This window comes from Vulpes lagopus, chromosome X (assembly GCF_018345385.1).
Source record: "Vulpes lagopus strain Blue_001 chromosome X, ASM1834538v1, whole genome shotgun sequence".
NCBI lineage: Eukaryota > Metazoa > Chordata > Mammalia > Carnivora > Canidae > Vulpes > Vulpes lagopus.
The window spans coordinates 66936534-66961703 of NC_054848.1; the positions used below are offsets into that span (position 1 = coordinate 66936534).

Consider the following 25170-nt stretch of genomic DNA (forward strand, 5'->3'; position numbering starts at 1 on the left):
TGTGGACATTGCTGCTAGAAACATCGGGGTGCAGGTGTCCCGGCGTTTCATTGCATCTGAATCTTTGGGGTAAATCCCCAACAGTGCAATTGCTGGGTCGTAGGGCAGGTCTATTTTTAACTCTTTGAGGAACCTCCACACAGTTTTCCAGAGTGGCTGCATCAGTTCACATTCCCACCAACAGTGGAAGAGGGTTCCCTTTTCTCCGCATCCTCTCCAAAATTTGTAGTTTCCTGCCTTGTTAATTTTCCCCATTCTCACTGGTGTGAGGTGGTATCTCATTGTGGTTTTGATTTGTATTTCCCTGATGGCAAGTGATGCAGAGCATTTTCTCATGTGCATGTTGGCCATTCTATGTCTTCCTCTGTGAGATTTCTCTTCATGTCTTTTGCCCATTTCATGATTGGATTGTTTGTTTCTTTGGTGTTCAGTTTAAGAAGTTCTTTATAGATCTTGGAAACCAGCCCTTATTCTGATAAGTCATTTGCAAATATCTTATCCCATTCTGTAGGTTGTCTTTCAGTTTTGTTGACTGTATCCTTTGCTGTGCAAGAGCTTCTTATCTTGATGAAGTCCCAATAGTTCATTTTTGCTTTTTGTTTCTTTTGCCCTTGTGGATGTATCTTGCAAGAAGTTAATGTGGCCAAGTTCAAAAAGGGTGTTGCCTGTGTTGTCCTCTAGGATTTTGATGGATTCTTGTCTCACATTTAGATCTCTCATCCATTTTGAGTTTATCTTTGTGCATGGTGAAAGAGAGTGGTCCAGTTTCATTCTTCTGCATGTGGATGTCCAATTTTCCCAACACCATTTATTGAAGAGACTGTCTTTTCTTCCAATGGATAGTCTTTCCTCCTTTATAGAATATTAGTTGACCATAAAGTTGAGGGTCCACTTCTGGGTTCTCTATTCTGTTCCACTGATCTATGTGTCTGTTTTTGCCAGTACCACACAGTCTTGATGACCACAGCTTTGTAGCACAGCCTGAAATCTGGCATTGTGATGCCCCCAGCTATGGTTTTCTTTTTTAAAATTCCCCTGGCTATTCGGGGTCTTTTCTGATTCCACACAAATCTTAAAATAATTTGTTTTAAGTCTCTGAAGAAAGTCCATGGTATTTTGATAGGGATTGCATTAAACGTGTAAATTGCCCTGGGTAACATTGACATTTTCACAATATTAATTCTGCCAATCCATGAGCATGGAATATTTTTCCATCTCTTGGTGTCTTCCTCAATTTCTTTCAGAAGTGTTCTATAGTTTTTAGGGTATAGATCCTTTACCTCTTTGGTTAGGTTTATTCCTAGGTATCTTATGATTTTGGGTGCAATTGTAAATGGGATTGACTCCTTAATTTCTCTTTCTTCAGTCTCATTGTTAGTGCATAGAAATGCCATTGATTTCTGGGCATTGATTTTGTATCCTGCCACGCTACCAAATTGCTGTATGAGTTCTAGCAATCTTGGGGTGGAGGCTTTTGGGTTTTCTATGTAGAGTATCATGTCATCGGCGAAGAGGGAGAGTTTGCCTTCTTCTTTGCCAATTTGAATGCCTTTAATGTCTTTTTGTTGTCTGATTGCTGAGGCGAGGACTTCCAGTACTATGTTGAATAGCAGTGGTGAGAGTGGACATCCCTGTCTTGTTCCTGATCTTAGAGGAAATGCTCCCAGTGCTTCCCCATTGAGAAAGATATTTGCTGTGGGCTTTTCGTAGATGGCTTTTAAGATGTGAGGAAAGTTCCCTCTATCCCAACACTCTGAGGAGTTTTGATCAGGAATGGATGCTGTATTTTGTCAAATGCTTTGTCTGCATCTAATGAGAGGATCATATGGTTCTTGGTTTTTCTCTTGCTGATATGATGAATCACATTGATGGTTTTACGAGTGTTGAACCAGCCTTGTGTCCGAGGGATAAATCCTACTTGGTCATGGTGTACAATTTTCTTAATATACTCTTGGATCCTATTGGCTAGTGTCATGTTGAGAATTTTTGCATCCATGTTCATCAGGGATATTGGTCTGCAATTCTCCTTTTTGGTGGGGTCTTTGGTTTTGGAATTAAGATGATGCTGGCCTCATAGAACGAATTTGGAAGTACTCCATCTCTTTCTATCTTTCCAAACAGCTTTAGTAGAATAGGTATGGTTTCTTCTTTAATCGTTTGATAGAATTCCCCAGGGAAGCCATCTGGCCCTGGACTTTTGTGTCTTGGGAGGTTTTTGATGACTGCTTCAGTTATTGTCCTGTTCAGGTTTTCTATTTCTTCCTGTTCCAGTTTTGGTAGTTTGTGGCTTTCCAGGAATGCGTCCATTTCTTCTAGATTGCCTGATTTATTGGCGTATAGCTGTTCATAATATGTTTTTAAAATCGTTTCTATTTCCTTGTTGTTGGTAGTGATCTCTTCTTTCGCATTCATGATTTTATTAATTTGAATCTTCTCTCTCTTCTTTTTAATAAGGTTGGCTAATGGTTTATCTATCTTATTAATTCTTTCAAAGAACCAACTCCTGGTTCTGTTGATCTGTTCCACAGTTCTTTTGGTCTCCATTTCATTGAGTTCTGCTCGAATTTTAATTAACTCTCTTCTTCTGCTGGGCGTGGGGTCCATTTGCTGTTTTTTCTCTAGCTCCTTTATTTGTAAGGTGAGCTTTTGTATTTGAGTTCTTTCCAGTTTTTGAATGGATGCTTGTATTCCGATGTATTTCCCCCTCAGGACTGCTTTTGCTGCATCCCAAAGATTTTGAACGGTTGTATCTTCATTCTCATTAGTTCTAATGGATCTTTTTAATTCTTCCTTAATTACCTGGTTGACCCTTTCATCTTCTAGCAGGATGGTCCTTAACCTCCACGTGTTTGTGGTCCTTCCAAACTTCTTGTTGTGATTAAGTTCTAATTTCAAGGCATTATGGTCTGAGAATATGCAGGGGACTATCCCAATCTTTTGGTATTGGTTCAGACCCGATTTATGACCCAGTATGTGGTCTATTCTGGAGAAAGTTCCATGTGCACTTGAAAAGAATGAGTATTCAGTTGAGTTTGGATGTAAAGTTCTGTAGATATCTGTGAAATCCATCTGTTCCAGTATATCATTTAAAGCTCTCGTTTCTTTGCAGATGTTGTGTTTAGAAGACCTATCGAGTGTAGAAAGTGCTAGATTGAAGTCACCAAGTATAAGTGTATTATTATCAAAGTATTTCTTCAGTTTGGTTATTAGTTGGTTTAAATATTTGGCAGCTCCCACATTCGGGGCATATATATTGAGGATTGTTAATTCCTCTTGTTGGATAGATCCTTTGAGTATGAGATAGTGTCTCTCTTCATCTCTCACTATAGTCTTTGGGGTAAATTTTAATTTATCTGATATGAGGATGGCTACCCCTGCTTTCTTTTGAGGACCATTTGAATGGTAAATGGTTCTCCAACCTTTTATTTTCAGGTTGTAGGTGTCCTTCTGTCTAAAATGAGTCTCTTGTAGACAGGAAATAGATGGGTCCTGCTTGTTTATCCAGTCTGAAACCCTGCGCCTTTTGATGCGGTCATTAAGCCCGTTCACGTTCAGAGTTACTATTGACAGATATGAGTTTAGTGTCATCATGATATCTTCAGTCCTTGTTTTTGTGGATTGTTCCACTGGACTTCTTCTTAAAGGGGAATTTTAAGAGTCTCCCTTAAAATTTCTTACAGAGCTGGTTTGGAGGTCACATATTCTTTCAGTTCCTGACTGTCTTGGAAGCTCTTTATCTCTCCTTCCATTTTGAATGAGAGCCTTGCTGGATAAAGTATTCTTGGTTGCATGTTTTTCTCATTTAGGACTCTGAATATATCCTGCCAGCCCTTTCTGGCTTGCCAGGTCTCTGTGGCTCTCCACTCTTTTATCAATCCCAATGAGTATCTGTGGAGAGTCTGTTCTGCCAGTCTTCAGTCATTTTCTGGTTTATTTACTCTCATATGGACATTATTTAGGTGTAACCATCGGATGAGATGAGAAGTAGGGGACAAAGATCCTCCTCCTGTTACATCTTCCCCAGAAGCAGCATGTTGTTTTATAATTTATTATACTTCACTAAATAATTTAGAAACACTAAGAAATAATACTACACTACTGAAAATAATTTTTGTTCTATTAATTAATCTAATTCTGTAGGTTTTAAAATTAATCTCTTTTGTATGTTTATTTTGTGTGATTGTGTGTATGACTGTGTGTGTGTGTATGTATGTGTGTATAACCCTTTTGGGAAGGATGTAAGATAGTTCATTATAGATCCAGAAATAAGTATATAGTGAGCTGTATGATTAACAACTATATGTTTAGAAAATTAAGGCATAATGTTGATATTGGGTCACTTTCATCATCCTTTTGGCCAAATAAAAATAGAAAAATCCCTAGAAGGGGATTTTTTTTTCTCCTCAAAGTATTGGAATGTTCATTGGGATAGGAAGAAGGCTCTTGAGAGAAAGGAAGAAGACACAATATTGCTGAATCTTTTTTTTTTTTTTTTTGGAATTGTTATGACCCGAGGCCATATTTTTCAGTGGAAATCTATAACCTTATTTTCTTGCTTTCATATATGGGAAAGCTCTAAGCCACATGACATTTCACATTATTCTTTACTCAGTGGGGAATAGACCAGAAATATAATAGCATTGTCTATATATTTAAAACACTATCTAATAACTATTCAGGCTTTCTTACATTCTTTGTGCTCTTCCTTGCTGGTGTTTCATTGTGTGTAACCTATCTAAAATTCTTGAAGAACTGAAGAACCTTTTTTTGTGAAATATAATAAAGCCTTGATTAATTGGAAACTAACTAACCAGAACTTTCAATTAACCAGTTGTATTTATTTATTTTTTGCTACACTCTCCTTTTAGAAGGAAGAGGCAAATGACAAGAAAACAAGCTGTTAACAGGTATTTATGTATTTATTTTTTAAAAATCAACTTCCTGGGAATGTCCTTGAAATTTGACTTGCCTTTAAACAAATTTCATGAGCTTGTACAGATTCAGCCCAACTTCAATAATTTTGTTCCCTGTACTATACTTATTAAGGTAGGAAAGTAGAGGCATTGAAAATTTTCAGAGCAAATGTCAAATCTTTCTTAATCCCTAGTTAATAATAAGAAAAATGAAATCCCAATAGCTAATTAGATCCTGTCTATCCATTTGAGGGTACTAGTTAATTGAGTCTCCACAGTTTCATTATTGATGGTTATCATTCATATCTATTAACTGGGAATGGATCCTATAATCATGCAGTGGGTAGATGACTTTCAGCCACAGGGAGCAACTCCTTCCCTGGTAACTAAAACAAAAGCTAGGGAAAGGTTGCAAAGTTGATGTGGAAAGGTTGTAAAGTTGATGTGGGTTGAGTGAGGGTCACTGACACAAAAACTATGACACCTGTGTAGAATAACGAGAAGGTAATTTAATCACCGCATGACTCTGGAATGCTTAAGAAGGTACATTCACTTTTACAGGGCAGCACAGGTTATTAAGTGTGCTGTAGGAATAAAGGAAAAAAAATAGGCCATCTAATCTTGTGGAGTTGCTCCAAGTATCAGGCATGGATCTATTTTGCAAGCATGCTAATAGTTCTAAAATATTTGAAATTATTTTTTCTAAGAATACATTTTTAAAAATTTAAAAGTCTAAGAAGATTCATGCTTGAAACTTGTTGTGTTATCTATGACAATTTCACTTGAATTGCAATCAGACATACCATATCGCTGTAGGCTTTATACCTTTCAGGTTGCAATGGGGAAAATAATGGACAGTAACTCAGAGCAGCAAGGGGAAAGGAGGGCAACTCATGGTAATAAAGTGCATTTTGATATTGCTGGGAATAGTGTCCCTTCTTATCTTCCACATATCCTTCTCAGGTTAAATCACCCTTTGCTGAATTTTCCCCAATTTCCTCAGGGCTACCCGTGAAATATGTTTTATCCATATTTTTCTACAACAGAAATATCATGGCATTTTAGGGGCAATGGGTACCACACCATGTGATTTATTCTGGGTTTTTGACATAGAAAATGAAAACCATCATGGTGATGTTTATAATATCTGGGACATTTCCTATACTAAATATTACTTTTAAATATCATGCACACTAAATAATACCCAAGTGACCTGAAGCAGTGGATGTGCCTCCTTAAGTGCCAAGCTTTCTATTAGACTGTAATTTTAGTGCTGAGGGAGACTAGAACCCACTAGATTTCATTAATGAATGATTTTAACTGAAAAACTTTAAACGGTTTGAGTTTTGAAATTAGATTTGGGATACTGAAAGTAAATGTTTTTGTTTTAAAGGAATGCAATTGAATTCAGACATTGAAATTGACTTTCATTTTATTTTAATTTTCCTAATAAAATGACGTGCAAATTAATGTAATATTATCTTCATTTAATTAATTATAACAGTAGTTTATAACTGTATAGATAAATTTTAGATTAATCAGAGTACACATTAAATATGTATACATATGTAATTCATTTTTGCATTTGCTGTAATCTGAGAAAAACCATGAATTGTTCTTAAAAGTATATGCACTGATTCACTCACATAAACTACAGAGAAACAGAAGAGTCACAAACTCTAAAGCCTACTGATACAATGTTGGTAATGTAAATGAAAGGCCATAAGCAATGGGGAGTGGTGGCAACTATGGTGGCCTAGACAGTATATATTCTTTCCAAAGGTGTCAGCTATTACTCAGTGTAGTTGATTTCTACCATGTGGGAATGTAGGCCTAATGTTGTTAAGCTCTGAGTTTTTAAAAGAAGCCGGGAATGCAGATTTTTATATGAAATTCCTTAATCCTTAAATGTTGGAAACTAACTTAATAAAAGCAAAAGCAAAACAAAAACAAAAGAAAAGAAAAAGAAAGAAACACTATGGAAGTTAAACAAAATGATCTGTGGCCTGGATCTAGCCCATGGGCTGTCAGTTTATGACCTCTGCTTTAAATGGTAAATCCTCTAGGTATTGCAATTTAAAACATTCACAGTATGTTATTAATGTACCAAACATCTGATAATGGAAAATTTATGTAAAGTGAATTAAAAATATGTGGAATGCTTGTAAATAATTCTGCTGGTACTCAAAATGGTGGTTATGCACTTCATGATGTTTACTTACTATACGGAAATAACCAATATATTTTTCCCTTAATTTGGTTTGAAAGTTAAGATAAAACTATGAAATTTTTGCTTTCATATTTATCAATGCAATGCAGCATGAAAGATTATTACTACGATGTTCAAAGAGAATATTTAAATATAGGTTCTGTCACATAACATAATTAAGGTTTCTATTTAAAACCTAATTTATGGTGCCATATGTGTTCTTTTAACTTTAATTTGACTTGCCTTTCAACAAATATCTAATTTCTTCTAGCAAAATCCTTTATTTTTATGAATGGTTAAAGTAAGAAATAAAAGAAATGTAAGTAGTTAATGACAAAACTTCATTTGAACTTTTGATTGGCATTGGCAAAAATAAAACAAAAGCTAGTCATCTGAAATTTCTGTTTGAGTTAACTGTTTGATTGGTCTGAGACTTTGCTTGTTTGTCATACTCTGGACCTTGGCACATAATCCCACTGTGCTACAATGCTTTTAACATTTGTATGCCTCTTTCATCACTGGCAGTCCAAAAGCATATTTGTCTAAAGAGGAAACCATTAAATTCCAATCTTTCTAGAAAAAAATAAAGAAAAAGAAGGAAATTTTCATTGCTAAACCTGCTTTAATAGCCTTATGATCTGCACCATTAAGTCCTTAGGATGGCCACTTGACAGTCATTTCTGATGAGAAACTTATCTGAGACTTTAAAAAAGGGAAAAGTGGAAAATAAAGAAAGAATACACAATCTCAAATTCTAAATTAATTTTTAAAAGCCCTCATTGGTCAACAAATTATTCTAGTTGCAGATTTAATACAGACATATTTGAAAGATGAGAAATTGTTGGACAACTGGTCAATATATATGACAATGTGCAAAACAGGTGATGTTTATCTAAATAAAATTTGGTAGACAGTGCTCCCCTTTCTAGATCATCAGTTTTTACCACAAGTAATCTATTGTGTGATAGGATGAACTATGTTAAAATAGACTAATTAATTAAAACTGTTCTCTAAAAACTCTTAACAACTGGAAATTCTTAGTTAATTAGTTACTCCTCAGAGGTAGAGAATTTAAGAAAAGAGGGATTATTTGGTACATTTAACCATGTGACATATCAATAAGGTAATTCTGTAAAAATTTTGATGAGCAACTGCTACTCTTATTTTTTCCAGAACATAATAATATCTAACATTTTTCAGACATGATATCCCAGGTTCCAGGTTATTTTAGTTCATTTAATCTTTGTAACAACCCTACAAGTTAAGTGACATTATTGTGATCCTTGCTTTACAGATGATGTTACTGAGGCACAGAAAAGGTTAAGTGACTTATCTGAGGCCACACAGTCTACAAATATCAGAGCCAGCATTTTAATCAAGGAAGTATGATTACAAAGCTCATATACTTTGGATCAATATATTTTATAGCCTGACAACTGGAATCAGACTAATTACTAAGCACTTCATTTCATTATATATATATTTTTTTCTGACTTCCTGGAAAATGGCATTCTTATTCTGAAATCAATTTTGGTAGCATTGCTTTGTGTAATAAATTAGCAAGTTTAATTATAAAATAGCTCAAATAGAAAGAGCAAGAAATAAATGAGAGACATTTGTGGACCAATAACCAAGTCTACATTTTGCTACATTTGACTCAGAGCTCATTTGTTAAAAAATGTATCTGTAAAGAACTATTGATATGACTGCCACTAATCTCCTTTCTCCTCCACCCTTTATTAGAGTTAACTACTGTTTTAAAATTTGTGTGAATTATTTCTGATTTTTTATTATATGTGTGTTTATGCACAAAGAATATGCATTATTAGTTTTTGTGTTTTTAAAATGTACCTAAATGTGGTTTATGTATACAATGGAATATTACTCAGCAATTAGAAATGACAAATACCCACCATTTGCTTCAACGTGGATGGAACTGGAGGGTATTATGCTGAGTGAAGTAAGTAAATCAGAGAAGGACAAACAGTGTATGTTCTCATTCATTTGGGGAATATAAATAATAGTGAAAGCGAATATAAGGGAAGGGAGAAGAAATGTGTGGGAAATATCAGAAAGGGAGACAGAACATAAAGACTCCTAACTCGGGGAAACGAACTAGGGGTGGTGGAAGGGGAGGAGGGCGGGTGTTGGAGGGGAATGGGTGACGGGCACTGAGGTGGACACTTGACGGGATGAGCACTGGGTGTTTTTCTGTATGTTGATAAATTGAACACCAATAAAAATTAATTTTAAAAAATAAAAAATAAATAAATAAAATGTACCTAAATGTTTTTGTACGATACTGTCCTTTTGTAATCATTGTTTTTATATTATGTTTTTGAGATTTATCTATGTTGATTCTTGCTGATCTAGCTCATTTATTTTTAATTGTCCATTCTACTATTTAATTGTATGATTATACCACAGTTTGATTATTCTTTACTATATTGATGGACGTTTAGGTTGTTTTCAATTTTTTGTTATTAAATACGATGCTGTAAATGGACATCATAATTTCTTGTGCCCTTGTGGGAAAATTTCTCTGGGGTATAAACCTAGAAGTAAAATCATTGAGTTGTGGACTATGTACATCTTTAATGGTTATTGCTAAATTGCTCTCCAAAATTTTTCTGATTTACACTCCCACTAGTGTTATACAAGAACTCCTATTTCCCCACATTCTTACCAATGTAGTAGATATTTTTAACAAACAATTCCTTTGAAGAAAAAATAATTCTTTCTATTTATTCTCTTTTATGATTACATCCAGAGATGAAACACTGATTCTGATCACTTAGGGCACATAACAATGCTTACTGAAACTATTTGTGTAATTATTCTTCATTTAAAAACATATGTAATTCAGATATGAATAAAAATACTACTTAAAATTTGTATTTTCCAGGTTACAAACACTTTCCCATAAAGCCTCATTTGATGACAGTGTGGTATAGTAGGTGGAGCTCTGGAAAGAATCAGAACTCCATGGACTTAAAACAACCCTGAAAATAACTGTGGCTTGGGACCTCAGTTGCCACATCTGTAAAATTAGGATGTTGGACCATGCAGTCTCTTAGAGACATATTATAACTTTTGATCTATAATGCATATGTTCCCTTTTCCCTGAAGCTATAATTTACTTATTGTGCACAAAACATAAAGACAAATTGAATTTTATCAATTTGTGAAAAGTGTTATAACACTCTCTGACATAGTTAAGATCATAGGTTTATCTTATTTATCCTATTTATCTTTGTGTTTCTCTTAATTCAAGGACAGGTGGGGTGGGCTGTGGGACAGAAGATTGGAGCAAGATCTCAGCATTATGACTAGGCAGTAGCCACACACCATCTTGAATTAATCTTCAAAGTTTCCCATTCTGAATCATTACATAACAAGTGCTGAAATGCAATGAAAGTCCAACTATAATTTATTACGGCTTTGTGTTTTTTCAAGTTCTTTTTACATATGTTGCAGATTCAGAGAATAAGGTATTCAATATTTTCAACTCACTTAAGATTTGATTCCAATAGTGCTTTTATGGTGCTGCACATAGCTACTTAAAGTAGAGGGAGGACTCAGTCCACCATTCTGTATTTCTTTTTGGATAAGGAGGGTAACTAATTGGATTTTGTGTTTGGGGAGATTTTTTATTAGAATGAGCTAGATCTGTACCCTGGAGTTTAACAAATAGCTTTTAGGGTTTCTTAGATTCCATGTGTACTAAAAAGAAAATCCAGTTAGAAACCTGTCTAATATTTTAAGAAAGATTAAAGTAAAAAAGTTAGTCAGTTGAAACTGATTTAACTTAAACTCCAAGAATTGCCAATCTGCCACACAAACACACTCAGATGCCTTCATACATTTACACACACAAGTATATTCTATCTCTATCACAGAATACCTATTATTTCAATTACTTTTTAAAAGAAATCTATGAAAACATGAATATGGTTATGTTTTTTAGTGATGCTTCTACTTATGGGAGGTGGCAATTTTGGCAAACAAAATCTAAATCAGTTAATCTCTTCCAATGATGCCATTTTTATGGGCTTCTGTATAAGTAGTCCTAGGAAAAATTTTTGATAATGTCATTCCTGGGAAGTGAACTGATTTCTACAGTACTTTTACAAGACATTACAAGAAAATTATGGTTCATACCCTTTGTTCAGATGATCGCCAGATTAGTACAGTTCACATATGTATACCTCATTGTTCAAATGTGACAATAAGCCTAGAGAATCCCCCATAAATTGATTCTGAGGGTTTCTACATATTTTAGCCTATTTGTGAACTGACTATGGGACTCCTATTTAAGAAGTTCCATGGCTATTTTTGCTAATTGGCTACCCATTTAGTAGTTTAATCATGCTCTGAGAACCACTATTTGGCTTTCTCTGTTACTTCTACAAGTTCAGAATAAACTGTGCCAAATTAATTTTGCCTAGATCCTACCTATCCTATATGGAGATTTTTTTTCTTTTTTTCCTCTTTTACCTTTTATAAATTTATTTTTTATTGGTGTTCAATTTGTCAACATACAGAATAACACCCAGTGCTCATCACGTCAAGTGCCCACCTCAGTGCCCATCACCCAGTCTCCCCCACTCCCCGCCCACCTCCCCTTCCACCACCTTTAGTTCGTTTCCCAGAGGTAGGAGTCTTTCATGTTCTGTCTCCCTTTCTGATATCTCCCACTTATTTTTTCTCCTTTCTCCTTTATTCCCTTTCACTATTTTTTATATTCCCCAAATGAATGAGACCACATAATGTTTGTCCTTCTCCAATTGACTTATTTCACTCAGCATAATACCCTCCAATTCCATCCACATCGAAGCAAATGGTGGGTATTTGTCGTTTCTAATGGCTGAGTAATATTCTATATGGAGATTTAATTAGGTTATCTAACTTTTTCAATAAGCACTAAATAAATCACTTAAAACACAAGATATCACAAAGCTTTTAAGCTAGTTTTATAAATCAGAGCATTTTAAGAACAGCACATTAAGTAGGTGACAAGACTAGTCTATTGAGAAATCATTAAGAAAATAAACATCATGGCTGATGAGTATTTATTAAAAAAATAAAATAGGAGTGTCTGAGTGGCTCAGTTGGTTAAGTGTCTGCCTTCAGCTCAGATCTTGATCTCAGGGTCCTGTGATTGTGCCCTGCATTGGGCTCCCTGCTCAGCAGGGAGTCTGCTTCTTCCTCCGCCCCTCCCCCTGTTCATGAACTCAAGGGCATGTACCCTCTCTCTCTCTCTCCAAATAAATAAATAAAATCTTTTTAAAAAACAAAACAAAACAAAACAGAAATGGAGGAAATATAAGCATTGTTGTATTGCCTTTATCATTTGTATTTCTAAAAAGTGCTCTTTATATTTGAGATGTTAATGGATTTTTTAAAAAGATTTTATTTATTTATTCATGAGAAACAGAGAGAGAGAGAGAGAGAGAGAGAGAGAGAGAAAGGCAGAGACACAGGCAGAGGGAGAAGCAGGCTCCATGCAGGGAGCCTGATGTGGGACTCGATCCTGAGTCTCCAGGATCACACCCTGGGCTGAAGGTGGCACTAAACTGCTGAGCCACCCGGGCTGCCCTGGATCTTTATTTATAAAATAATTTTCAGCTGTTCTATGTAATATTCGTTTTTTTTTTTTTTTAACAGAGCACTACACTTTTGTTAGCCTAAACAAAGCCTTGGCAAACAACTTTTATCTTTTATCTACAAAACATCAAAATAATGGACATTTTCATCTTTACCTCTGTCTCCAAAATACCCATGTGTTTTGCCATGGATGGTATAGATAATAATACTATAATATAGTATGGTAAATACTCATTTTTGCTATTGTTGACAGCCCAGCATGAACCTTGAGCAAGTCATTTACATGAAGATCCTTGGGATTACCTACATTCTTGTCCACTCTGACCTTGTAATTTTGCTCACACTTGGAAATGTAATGCAGAGTGACTAAGATAATGTTGTTTACACAGACTTTAAGTGGATTGACATTATAGTCAAGCAAGTGTCACATCACCCAAAGTGAAGGAAGACTTAATTACCATAATCCTGTGAATACTAAAATTCCTTGGCCATGTGTGGAATAATAATGTGTAGTGTTCTGCATGTTACATTTAATAACGTGAAGGTACAAATACATTAGGTCTCTGGCTGTGTGTTTCTTTAATATAAATGAAAGGAAAGTGGAATTATAGAAGGAAAATGGGCTTTGTAGTAGGATACTTGTCTGAATGTTCAGGTGAAGTCTACTTTTTTTTTTTTTTAACTTGGAAGAGTTGCCTAGTGATGGGAAAATGAAGGGACTGCTAAAATATCCATAAATCTAGGCACCAGTGGGTAGGGTGACAGACCATGAATTTCTCTGGAGGGTACAGAGTAGATTTAACTAAATGACTGAGACAGGATAAAGAGGAAAGGCTAATAACCACCTATTATTATGCAACAGGGAACATATCATTATTTTACAAAGATACTGGTGACATTTTCTAAAATTGTATAGCGTTAATCTTAAATTTGTCAGTGTAACTAACTAGTTTGTAAAACAGAGTTGATTCTAAGAACCAGTATGAATGCATTTAAAAAAGCAATGCATTATTCCTAAATTGGTAGGGTTTGTAATACATCTTGATGAATGCTACTAAATGATGTTAAGAAATGGGACTATTACGCCAAAATGGCCATTCTTTGGTTTGTAGTCCTTGAAGGAATTATGTCCCATGGCAACGTGCTCTACAGTCCTGCAGATAGATACATATGAAGTGCCCTGAAGACTAGTCCTGCTTAGTGTTTTTGATAACACTAAGTTTTCAATACAAAGAATACATTTGCTGAAAGAGTTTTTGGCTCAGCATATTAGGACTCCAAAGATCTGTTTGTTACTTTAAATTATCATCCAGAATTTGTTTTTAACTAATATTAATATTCAAAAGGTGGCAAGTATAAAATGATTTAGCCATAAAACATTGTTTTTAAATAAATCCATTAGAAAATCGAGATGTAAAAAATATGTAACTCAATCAATTGGTTTGTGTAAATGATATATTATTCATAATCCACAATACAAAATGCTAGATCATCTGATATATAGTGTTTCAGATTTTTAAAAAATATGTAAAAGCTGTTAAAAAAATAAAATACTGAAGGCTGTTAATAACAGCAGCCATGCTTTAATTTGTTGCATGTAGGAGAATTTAAGGCATTTTGAACTGATACGTCATTATAAAATATTCTCCTTACAAACAATATTTTTATTTAAATATTAAAATATAATTATTATTTGATTTGTATTTGATGAAAATCAAATGATTTGGGCATTTTCATTTAATTAATTAATTAAGAAGATTTTGTTTACTTATTCTAGAGAGAGAGAGAGGGAGAAAGTGAGAGAGCAGGGGGAGGAAGAGAGGGAGAGGAACAAGCTGACTCCATACTGAGCTCAGAGCACAACACAGGGCTCTATCTCAGGACCCTGAGATCATGTCCTGAGCTGAAACCAAGAGTTGAATGCTTAACTGACTGAGCCATGCAGGCACCCCAGACATTTTCATGTTTAATGGCTAGTAATAGCCAAATAATATATTACTGTAATACATTTGGTTGGCAGATATGTATGGTTATGTTGCTTTAAAATGAAATTAGCCTAAATAACAAAAATAGTGATTTTATGTTCTTTATGCTGTAAGGGTTTTACAAATACTCCTTAAATCACATATTGATATATCTAACATATTAAGAATAAAGTGGTTTTTATTTTTTTGATCATGATTTACATTTGGTAGTAAAGCACCTACTGAACATTACATGAAAGGATTTGGGACATTAAATGAGGCAGCCCATTTAAAAATAGTATATATATATTTTACTTTTGGTTGCAATAAAAACATATTGTGTTTTCCTTAGTTTGTATTTGTCCCCTTCTCCGGCTTCAAAAAATCACTGCTTTATTTTTCAGAACTAAGTTAAACTCCAATTTAGGGGCTCCTAATTTCAAGAAACAATTTATAAAATATCATAAACATTCTTTCAAACTTTTTCAGTCTGTCAGGCAGAAACATATAGTTGAAGTGCCTATATATAAGCAAAAACTTGTGATGCAGCCTTTGTTTTGCTGAGCATGTGCTCACAGCCAATGACTGGCTGCATTCAGATTAGTTTTCATTACTTCAAGCTGACCAGATTTTTTTTTTTAATAAGGGCACTGGAGCTTTCACCTCAACACTATGGTGATGTGAAATTCCTGCTGCAGAGTCCCTGAGCTGGTGCTAGAAGAGAAGCACCTGTGAGCACAGGCTGTCAGAAGGCCTTTGGAGCCCTAGAGTTTGAGGATACAGCTGCTGGGTTTATGAGCAATTGGAAGTGTTTTGTCACTCCTTTTGCAACCACGGGAGACCACCTAATGACTTTTTACTTTCTTTGGATGTATAATTTGTATTGATTAGTAGTAGTTATTGGGTAGAGCTGTGATGAGGGTGGCAAGGCAGGCCCTATTAAGAAATATATTTTGGTGAAGATAGTACTGCCCAGATAGTAACAGGAACAGGGATCTCACATCATTCTCACATCATTTGCCTAATCCCTCACAAAACAATGCATTTTTTAGGTATTCCTGGAAGTAAACTTTTTAGGTATCAGCTTCTCTTTTCAGAGAATCAATTGGAGCATGAATATTATATTTGATTTTGAAAAATTGTCAGCCTTTCTAGAAATGCTAAGTGATTATTTGAAGTCCAGAAAGAATCCATCCAGCTTTGGAAATTGTAAAAATATTTAAATCAAATTCTAGGTTTGTGAATTAGTGAGAATATAGATTACTTTAGAGGTCTTTCTTATTATGATACATATAGCAAAGCTTTGTCATGAAATTCATGGGTGCTAGAAGATAGAAGTGTTTTACTTTTAAACAAACTATATAGGATATTGGTATCCTAAATTTTCACAGGTATTGGTCAAAAGTAGAAATTCTCCAAAGACACTTTAACTATTTGTAGCATTGCTCTTATTTACATTCCGAGGTGGTTAGACATTCTCTTCTTCACCATGTCTCCTTCCCTCTCAGAAGATGAAACATAAATTTTAATTTAAGGCTTCTTTAATATATGTGTTTGAGTGGAGAATAGGGTACTTAATATTAGATTATATAGCACTATGGGGGTGCCTGGAAGGCTCATTTCGTTAAGCATCTGACACTTGATTTTGACTCAAGTCATGATCTCAGGGTTGGTTGTGAGATTAAGCCTTGTCTGGGGCTCTGTGCTGAGTGTGGAATTTGCTTGGGATTTTTTCTTTCCCTCTATCTCTGCCCCTTGCCCACCACTCATGCATGCACCTGTGCACTCTTTCTCTCTCAAAAAAGATTATATAGTACTACTATAACTGTATTGCCTGAAGGGTAATATTTTTAATATTACTTTTAATATTTTAAAAAATATTTTTAATATTTTTCCTGAACCTACTACTTTTTTTTAAAAGTGAAATTTATAATTCAGAGTATCAACTGGTACCTTCATAAAATTATTTATTACAGGTTTTAACCAAATATATTAGCTCTTTATTTAATTGAAATGAATAGATTTTGGGACAAGACACTCTTTCATGTATTCTTAAAAATTTTGCAACTTTCTTACTTAAAATATAACCACCTTCTTTAAAATATGCATTTACAGGAAGGAGTTTTAAGCAAATATTTCAACTTTAATTCAGAAATTGCATTTAGAAATCTTTCTTTGCTCTTTGAAAATCCATTGAGTTTACTGAACTAGTAGTAGCAAAGTTAAGTTCCAGCAACTGCAAAAATAATTAATGAAATTAAGTTGAAAATTTCATAAACAAGTGAAGTTATTATATTCATTCTGTACCACACTACAAATGTGGACATGTTAAATGATAAATTGGGCATGAACTGCTTTAATCTGTAAGCTGAACATGTTAGCAAATGACTTGCGTTTGTAATTAGTATTTATGGCCACAGGAGAGTGCCTCTTTTAAATCAGTGACAGGAAGTTGATCAGTTTAGGTTGTCATAGCAACCAAAGAATTGCACTGCTTCTGTTGATTTAGTCTATTATGCTATATATCCATGTTTAGAAATATATTTATGAGCTTTAAGGAAAACAACTCAAGAATTCAAAAGATGTTGGTATGCCAAAATGCCAAACTGACAAAGTCCAAAAAAAAAAAAAATGCTTGAACACTTCGTAACAAGCTTAAGTGCTCTATGGTTGTCATAACATTTCTTTTACAAAGCAAATGATGTCTGGAAAAATATTTCAAACTAGATCAGAATGCAAATCCTTTTATGACAGTATGTGGCTGTCACATTCATAATAACAGACAATAATTGATGATTTATGAGATGACACCATGGCAACAAAGTCTTTCATCATTGGCACCCCTTGGTTACTTTTATATTAGGAGCTTGTGGGTGCCTATGAAAAGTTTCCAATATGACATACAAGAAAAAGTCTACTCATACCATAATCCATTAGATCTTATTTGGTGCAGGGTAAAAGCACTGTAGTGGTTTTCAAATCATCTGGCAAAATGAAACCTGGCAAAACCTTTGGTAAAAAATCTGTGTTAAACTAGTAAATATGTTCAATAGCTGAAAACAGACAGATTTGTTTCTGTCACTTAAGCTTTCAAAGAAAATTGGTAATGGTTCTTTTGAGTGCAAGCTGTTAGGTTCTTTAAAATTATAGTTTCTGATAATACCGTTATATAGAAAGGTGGTAGAAGGAGAAAGGGAGTGTAGTGTACATTGACTAGCTTTAACCTCAGAAGAAAGATGATTTTTAAAACTTGATTTTAATGTTGAGGTCTTTATAAAGGTGGAATAAACATGTAATTGGATATTATAGAATGACTTTCATGTGTCTTGTAGGCTGAGGATTAAGTAACATGTTAGTATTACTTATAGGAGATCATCTATCACTTTTCCTGTTGTGGATTAAAATATTGGAAATACAAAGAACTTCCTGCCTTGGTTTTATTGTTAATTTATAAAAAGGAAAAAATTTTATATTTGGACTCTAGAAAGTATACTGGGTTATTCAACCCTCTACTTGATTTATAAAAAAAGGGTTAAGTCAGATGATCACTTTGAGGTCCTTTCTGGTGGAATTGGTCCATGATTTATAAGAAGTTGTAGAAATATCAAAAATTGGATGTACTGAATATAAAACACTTAAAGTATCCAATTTAACTGACATGAATATAACATAAGCTTGAACATCAAAATTAACCTAGTTTTTATATATGAGGTTTTTAAAAAATATGGATGTAAGGTATTTTTCAGCACTTATTTCTTATCAAACTTTAGTCATTTGAAGATAAAAGCCCATAATATTCATTTGCAGGATAAGCCAATTGTGTAAAGAAGGATTTCTGGTATTTATGCAGTAATAATTTTTATTGATACATTTTCTATAAGGCAGTTGAATGGATATAAAACCCTTAATTAACTCTGACTATGCTCAGAGATTATAATAGTCTACCATTCAATGTCATAATGATTTATCTTAGTTAATATAAAAAACTAGCTAATAATTTTGATTCTGAATCTTCTTCTAGATGATAGAGAAATCACATAGGAGAATATGATATTTATTTATTTATTTATTTACAGCCCCTTACTTATTATTTATACTTACTTACTTATTTATTTATAGAACATAATTCTTAATATAATGACACCTGCTTTGGGTTCAAGATTTTGCTCAATGATCTGGAATATATATAAAATGGAGAACACATCGTCTTTAATTTCTAGGAGCTTGTGATTCTGTTGACTGAAAACTAATTATGAATCAACTGAGAATAAACCCAAAGTACTAAACTAAGAAAGTGTGTAAGTGATCAATCACTAACTCCTGAAACCAATACTACACTATATGTTAACTAACTTAAATTTAAATAAAAACTTGAGAGAAAAGAAAAAAAGTGTGATTTAGTATTATATATAGACTTCAGGGATAAAAATTAAAGCTATTTATGATAAGATAAAAATTTTGAAATGACTTCACAGAGGACAAGTCAGGAGGTAAGAATATTCCAACTCAAACCTTAAATGAATTCGCAAATTTGAATTGTCAAAAACATGTTATTCTCGGGTTTGAAAGCCTACATGACAAAGACACACAGATATAAATAACTACAGCATATGTAGAGCTCTGTCCCACTTACACTGCAGTGATAATACTGGAAATAATAACACTTAGGTATTGAATAGTCACCTTATTTGTATCTCTCTCTCCATTCTTAAGTGATCATGAGAATTGATTCCTTCTCTACACTGTGGCACACCACTACTCCTCTTGATCTTAGAATAAAATCCAAATATCCTAAATATGAATCTCAAGGCTTTATATCAGTGGTTCTCAACTGGAGAGGATTTTGCTCCCATAGGACATTTAACAATATTTGAACACATTTTCAGTTGTTATACTGTGGGGGTTGTGGTGGCAGTACTATTGGCATCTAGTGGGTAGTAGTCAGGAATGCTGCTAAATCCTATAATGCACAGGGAAATTCCCCCAATACAAGGAATTACCCAGCCTAGGACATCAATAGTGTTGAGGTTGAGAAATGAGACATGTTACCCCTGCCCCTATGATCTAACCCCTGCCTACTTTTTAATCTTATCTCTGCTACTTGTTCCCTTACTATCAATTCAATCACTTTGGTCCCCTTGAACATTCTATTTTCTTTCTCACTTTCAGATTTTCATAAATGCTGTTCTTTCTACCTGGAACACACCCTGTTACCCTTTCCCCCATACCTCTGACCTTCATTCTATTACACCTGCTTACTCTTCTATATATGCCTATCACCTAGACTCCTTGAGTGTAGGAAGCATGTTTTATTTATCTTTGTATCCTTATTGCTCAGCATGTTATTGGAGATGCAATAAATGCTTGTTGAAGAAGTACATAGACTGCAGGAGGGTTTGGATATTAAGGTAAACAAAGATGGTAAGGATCTCAGTGATTATTATGGCTATGGGAATGAAGAGGAAGAAGTATATTTGAGGGTGACTGCAAAGGAAAAATTCACATGGATAGGTAAATTATTTCATGTGGATTGTGACAGAAGATGATTTTTTACAAACCATGTAGACTGAGGGAATAGGGACAGAAATGACATAGGAAGAAAGCTTAATCTCAACTCAGAACATGAGAACCTATTTCCATTGACTTAGTAATGCCTATTAGCATCTGGAAATAGACTTCAGTCTGGCTGAATTAATTAGTTCTGTGATCATTTAACCTCAGTTTATCTTTAAAATGGAGAAAGGAGGAGTACATACCTGAATGAGTGGCGGTGAGGATTAAATTAGTTAATACATGATAAACATCCCAATGTTCAACATATAGTTAACAATAAATTCAGTTATTATTGTTATTATTATTATTATTATTATTATATTTCCATTGTTTTGAGTCTCCTTTCTGTACCTGACCTCTGCCTTTTGAAATGAAAGCTGTGATATATCTACTATGTTTTCCATGAAGACTTTTATGATGATTTCAGGGAAAGACGATCACCTTCCTCCTATAAACTCCAATACCATTTTAGTTTAGTCACTTGTTTTGCCATTTCTTACACACTGCTCAGTTGTATAACAGTATATGTATTTACATTGTAAGTTCCTTGAGAGTAGATCTGTGACTTACTTACTCTTCCTTAACATAAAGAAAATGCTAAATAAATATTAGGTTATGATAATTAGTTGTTATTTTTATTTTTTATTTTTTGTATATTTTTTTATTGGAGTTCGATTTGGCAACCTATAGGATAACACCCACTGCTCATCCAGACAAGTGCTCACCCAGCGCCCGTCACTCAGTCACCCCATCCCTCCGCCCACTTCCCATTCCACTACCCCTTGTTCGTTTCTCAGAGTTAGGAATCGCTCAGGTTATGTCACCCTCTCTGATTTTTCCCACTCATTTTCTCTCCTTTCCTCTATAATCCCATTCACTATTTTTTATATTCCCCTTTTGAGTGAAACTGTATAATGATTTTCCTTCTCTGATTGACTTACTTCACTCAGCATAATACCCTTCAGTTCCATCCACGTTGAAGCAAATGGTGGGCATTTGTCATTTCTAATGGCTGAGTAATATTCCATTCTATACATATACCACATCTTATGTATCCATTCATATTTTGATGCAGACAGCTAGGCTCCTTCCACAGTTAGGCTATTGTGGATATTGCTGCTATAAACATTGGGGTGCAGGTGTCTCAACTTTTCACTACATCTGTATCTTTGGGGTAAATCCTCAGTAGTGCAATTACTGGGTTGTAGGGTAGTTCTATTATTAACTCTTTGAGGAACCTCCACGCAGTTTTCCAGAGTCCCTGTACCAGTTCGATTCCCACCAACAGTGCAAGAGGGTTCCCTTTCTCCACATCCTCTCCAACATTTGCTGTTTCCTGTCTTCTTAATTATGGCCATTCTCCGTGGCGTGAGGTGGTATCTCATTGTGGTTTTGATCTCTATTTCCCTGATGACAAGGGATGAGGAGCATTTTCTCAAGTGGTTATTGGCCATGTGTATGTCTTCTTTGGTGAAATTTCTGTTCATGTGCTTTTCCCATTTCATAATTGGATTGTTTGTTTCTTGGGTGTTGAGTGTAATAAGTTCTTTATAGATCTTGGATACTAGTCCTTTCTCTGATATGACATTTGTAAATATCTTCTCCCATTATGTAGGTTGTCTTTTAGTTTGTTGACTGTTTCTTTTGCTGTGCAGGAGCTTTTTATCTTGATGAAGTCCCAATGGTTCATTTTTGCTTTTGTTCCCCTTGCCTTCATGGATGTATCTTGCAAGAAGTTGCTATGGCCAAGTTCAAAAAGGGTGTTGCCTGTGTGTCCTCTAGGATTTTGATGGATTCTTGCCTCACATTTAGATCTTTCATCATCCATTTTGAGTTTATCTTTGTGTGCGGTGAGAGACAATGTCCAGATTCATTCTTCTGCACATGGCTGTCCAATTTCCTTTTGTCAGCAGAAGGTCTTTCCTGCTTTGTCAAATATTAATTGACCATAAAGTTGAGGGTCCACTTCTGGATTTTCTATTCTGTTCCATTGATCTATGAGTCCGTTTTTGTGCCAGTACCACACTGATTTGATGACCACAGCTTTGGAGTACAACTTGAAATCTGGCATTGTGATGCCCCTGGCTGTAGTTTTCTTTTTCAATATTCCCTGCCTATTCGGGATCTTTTCTGATTCCACACAAATCTTAAGATTATTTGTTACAACTCTGTGAAGAAAGTCCATAGTATTTTGATAGGGATTGCATTAAATGTGTAAATTGCCCTGAGTAGCATAGACATTTTCAGAATATTAATTCTTCCCATCCTTTTTGAACTGGCCTTCCCTTTTTGAACTTGGCCATAGCAACTTCTTGCAAGATACATCCATGAAGGCAAGGGGAACAAAAGCAAAAATGAACCATTGGGACTTCATCAAGATAAAAAGCTCCTGCACAGCAAAAGAAACAGTCAACAAACTAAAAGACAACCTACATAATGGGAGAAGATATTTACAAATGTCATATCAGAGAAAGGACTAGTATCCAAGATCTATGAACATGGAATGTTTTTTCCATCTCTTTGTATCTTCCTCAATTTCTTTCAGAAGTGTTCTGTATTATTTAGGGTATAGATCCTTTACCCCTTTTGTTTGGTTTATTCCTGGGTATCTTATGGTTTACAGTGTAATTATAAATGGGATTGAGTCCTTAATTTCTTTCTTCAGTCTCATTGTTAGTGTATAGAAATGCCACTGATTTCTGGGCATTGATTTTGTATCCTGCCACCTTCCTGAATTGCTGTATGAGTTCTAGCAATTTTGGGTGGAGCCTTTTGGGTTTATACATATAGGATTATGTCATCTGCAAAGAGGGAGAGTTTGACTTCTTCTTTGCCAATTTTAATGCCTTTTATTTCTTTTTGTTGTCTGATTGCTGAGGTTAGGACTTCTAGTACTATGTTGAATAGCAGTCGTGAGAGTGGACATCACTTTCATGTTCCTGATCTTAGGGGAAAGGCTCTCAGTGTTTCCCCATTGAGAATGATATTTGCTGTGGGCTTTTCATAGATGGCTTTTAAGATGCTGAGGAATTTTCCTTTTTATCACTACACTCTGAAGAGTTTTGATCAGGAATGGATGCTGTATTTTGTCTAATGCTTTCTCTGCATCTATTGAGAGGATCATATGGTTCTTTTTTGTCTTGTTGATATGATCTATCACATGATTGCTTTACCAGTGTTGAACTAGCCTTGCATCCTGAGGATAAATCCCACTTGGACCTAGTGAATAATCTTCTTAATGTACTGTTGAATTCTATCGGCTAGTATCTTGTTGAGAATTTTTGCATCCATGGTCATCAGGCATCTTGGTCTATAATCGCCTTTTTGGTGGAGTCCTTGTCTGATTTGGAATTAAGGTGATGTTGGCCTCATAGAAGGAGTTTAGAAGTATTCCATCCCTTTCTATTCTTTGGAACAGCTTTTGTAAGAAAGATATTATTTCTTCTTTACACGTTTGGTAGAAATCCCCTAGGAAGTCATCAGGCCCTGGAGTTTAGTGTCTTGGGGAGGTTATTGATGACTGCTTCAATTTCCTCCCCAGTTATTGGTCTGTTCAGATTTTCTATTTCTTCCTGTTCCAGTTTTGGTAGTTTGTGGTTTTCCAGAAACACATCCATTTCTTCTAGGCTGCCTAATTTTTTGGTGTATAGCTGCTCATAATACGTTTTAGTATGGTTTGTATTTTCTTGGTATTGGTTGTGATCTCTCCTCTTTCATTCATGATTTTATTATTTGAGTATTTTTTCTTTTGTTTTTAATAAGGCTGGCTAATGGTTTATCTATCTTATTAATTCTTTCAAAGAACAAACCCCTGGTTTTGTTGATCTGTTCCACAGTTCTTCTGGTCTCTCTTTCATTGAGTTCTGCTCGAATATTTATTAACTCTCTTCTTCTGCTGGGTGTAGGATCTATTTGCTGTTTTTTCTCCAGCTCCTTTATGTGCGACGTTAGCTTTTGTATTTGAGTTCTTTACAGTTTTTGGATGGATGCTTGTATTGTGATGTATTTCCCCTTCAGGACTGCTTTTGCTGTATCCAAAAGATTTTGAATGGTTCTATCTTCATTCTCATTAGTTTCCATGAATCTTTTTAATTCTTCTCTAATTTACGGGTAACCCTTTCATCTCTTATCAGGATGGTCCTTAACCTACACGTGTTTGAAATCCTTCCAAACTTCTTCTTGTTATTTAGTTATAATTTCAAAGCATTATGGTCTGAAAATACGCAGGGGATAATCCCAGTCTTTTGGTATTGGTTAAGACCTGCTTTGTGACCCAGTATGTGGTCTATTCTGGAGAAATTCCATGTGCACTTGAGAAGAATGTGTATACAGTTGCGTTTGGATGTAAAGGTCTGTAAATATCTGTGAAATCCATCTGGTCCAGTGTATCATTTAAAGCTCTTGTTTCTTTGGAGATGTTGTGCTTATAATACCTGTTGATGTAGAAAGCACTACATTGAAGTCACCAAGTGTATTATTATCTAAGGATGTCTTAATTTTGGTTATTAATTGATATAGTTGGCATTTCCCACATTTGGGGCATCTATATTGATGATTGTTAAGTTCATCTCTCACTACAATCTGATATAAGGATCGCTACCCCTGCTTTCTTTTGAGGACCATTTAAATGGTTTTCCAACCTTTTATTTTCAAGCTGTAGGTGTCGTTATGTCTAAAATTAGTCTCTTGTAGACTGCAAATAGATGGGTCTTGCCTTTTTATCCTGTCTGGAACTCTGCACCTTTTGATGGGGTTATTAAGCCCATTCACATTCAGAGGTACTATTTAAGATATGAATTTAGTGTCATCATAATACCTATTCACTCCCTGTTTTTGTGGATTGTTCCCTTGGACTTCCTCTCTTACAGAATACCCCTTTATATTTCTTGCAGATCTGGCTTCGTGGTCACGTATTCTTTCAGTT

At 34.8% G+C, this 25170-nt stretch overlaps 1 protein-coding gene across 1 annotated transcript in view; it reads left to right on the plus strand.

The window, feature by feature from the left end:
- DACH2 (dachshund family transcription factor 2) overlaps positions 1–25170 on the plus strand; it is a 688250-nt gene that overhangs the window by 175155 nt on the left and 487925 nt on the right. The window contains exon 2 of the mRNA XM_041740435.1: positions 4869–4907. Within this exon, the coding sequence (XP_041596369.1) occupies positions 4869–4907 (39 nt within the window). The remainder of the gene's footprint in view (positions 1–4868; positions 4908–25170) is intronic.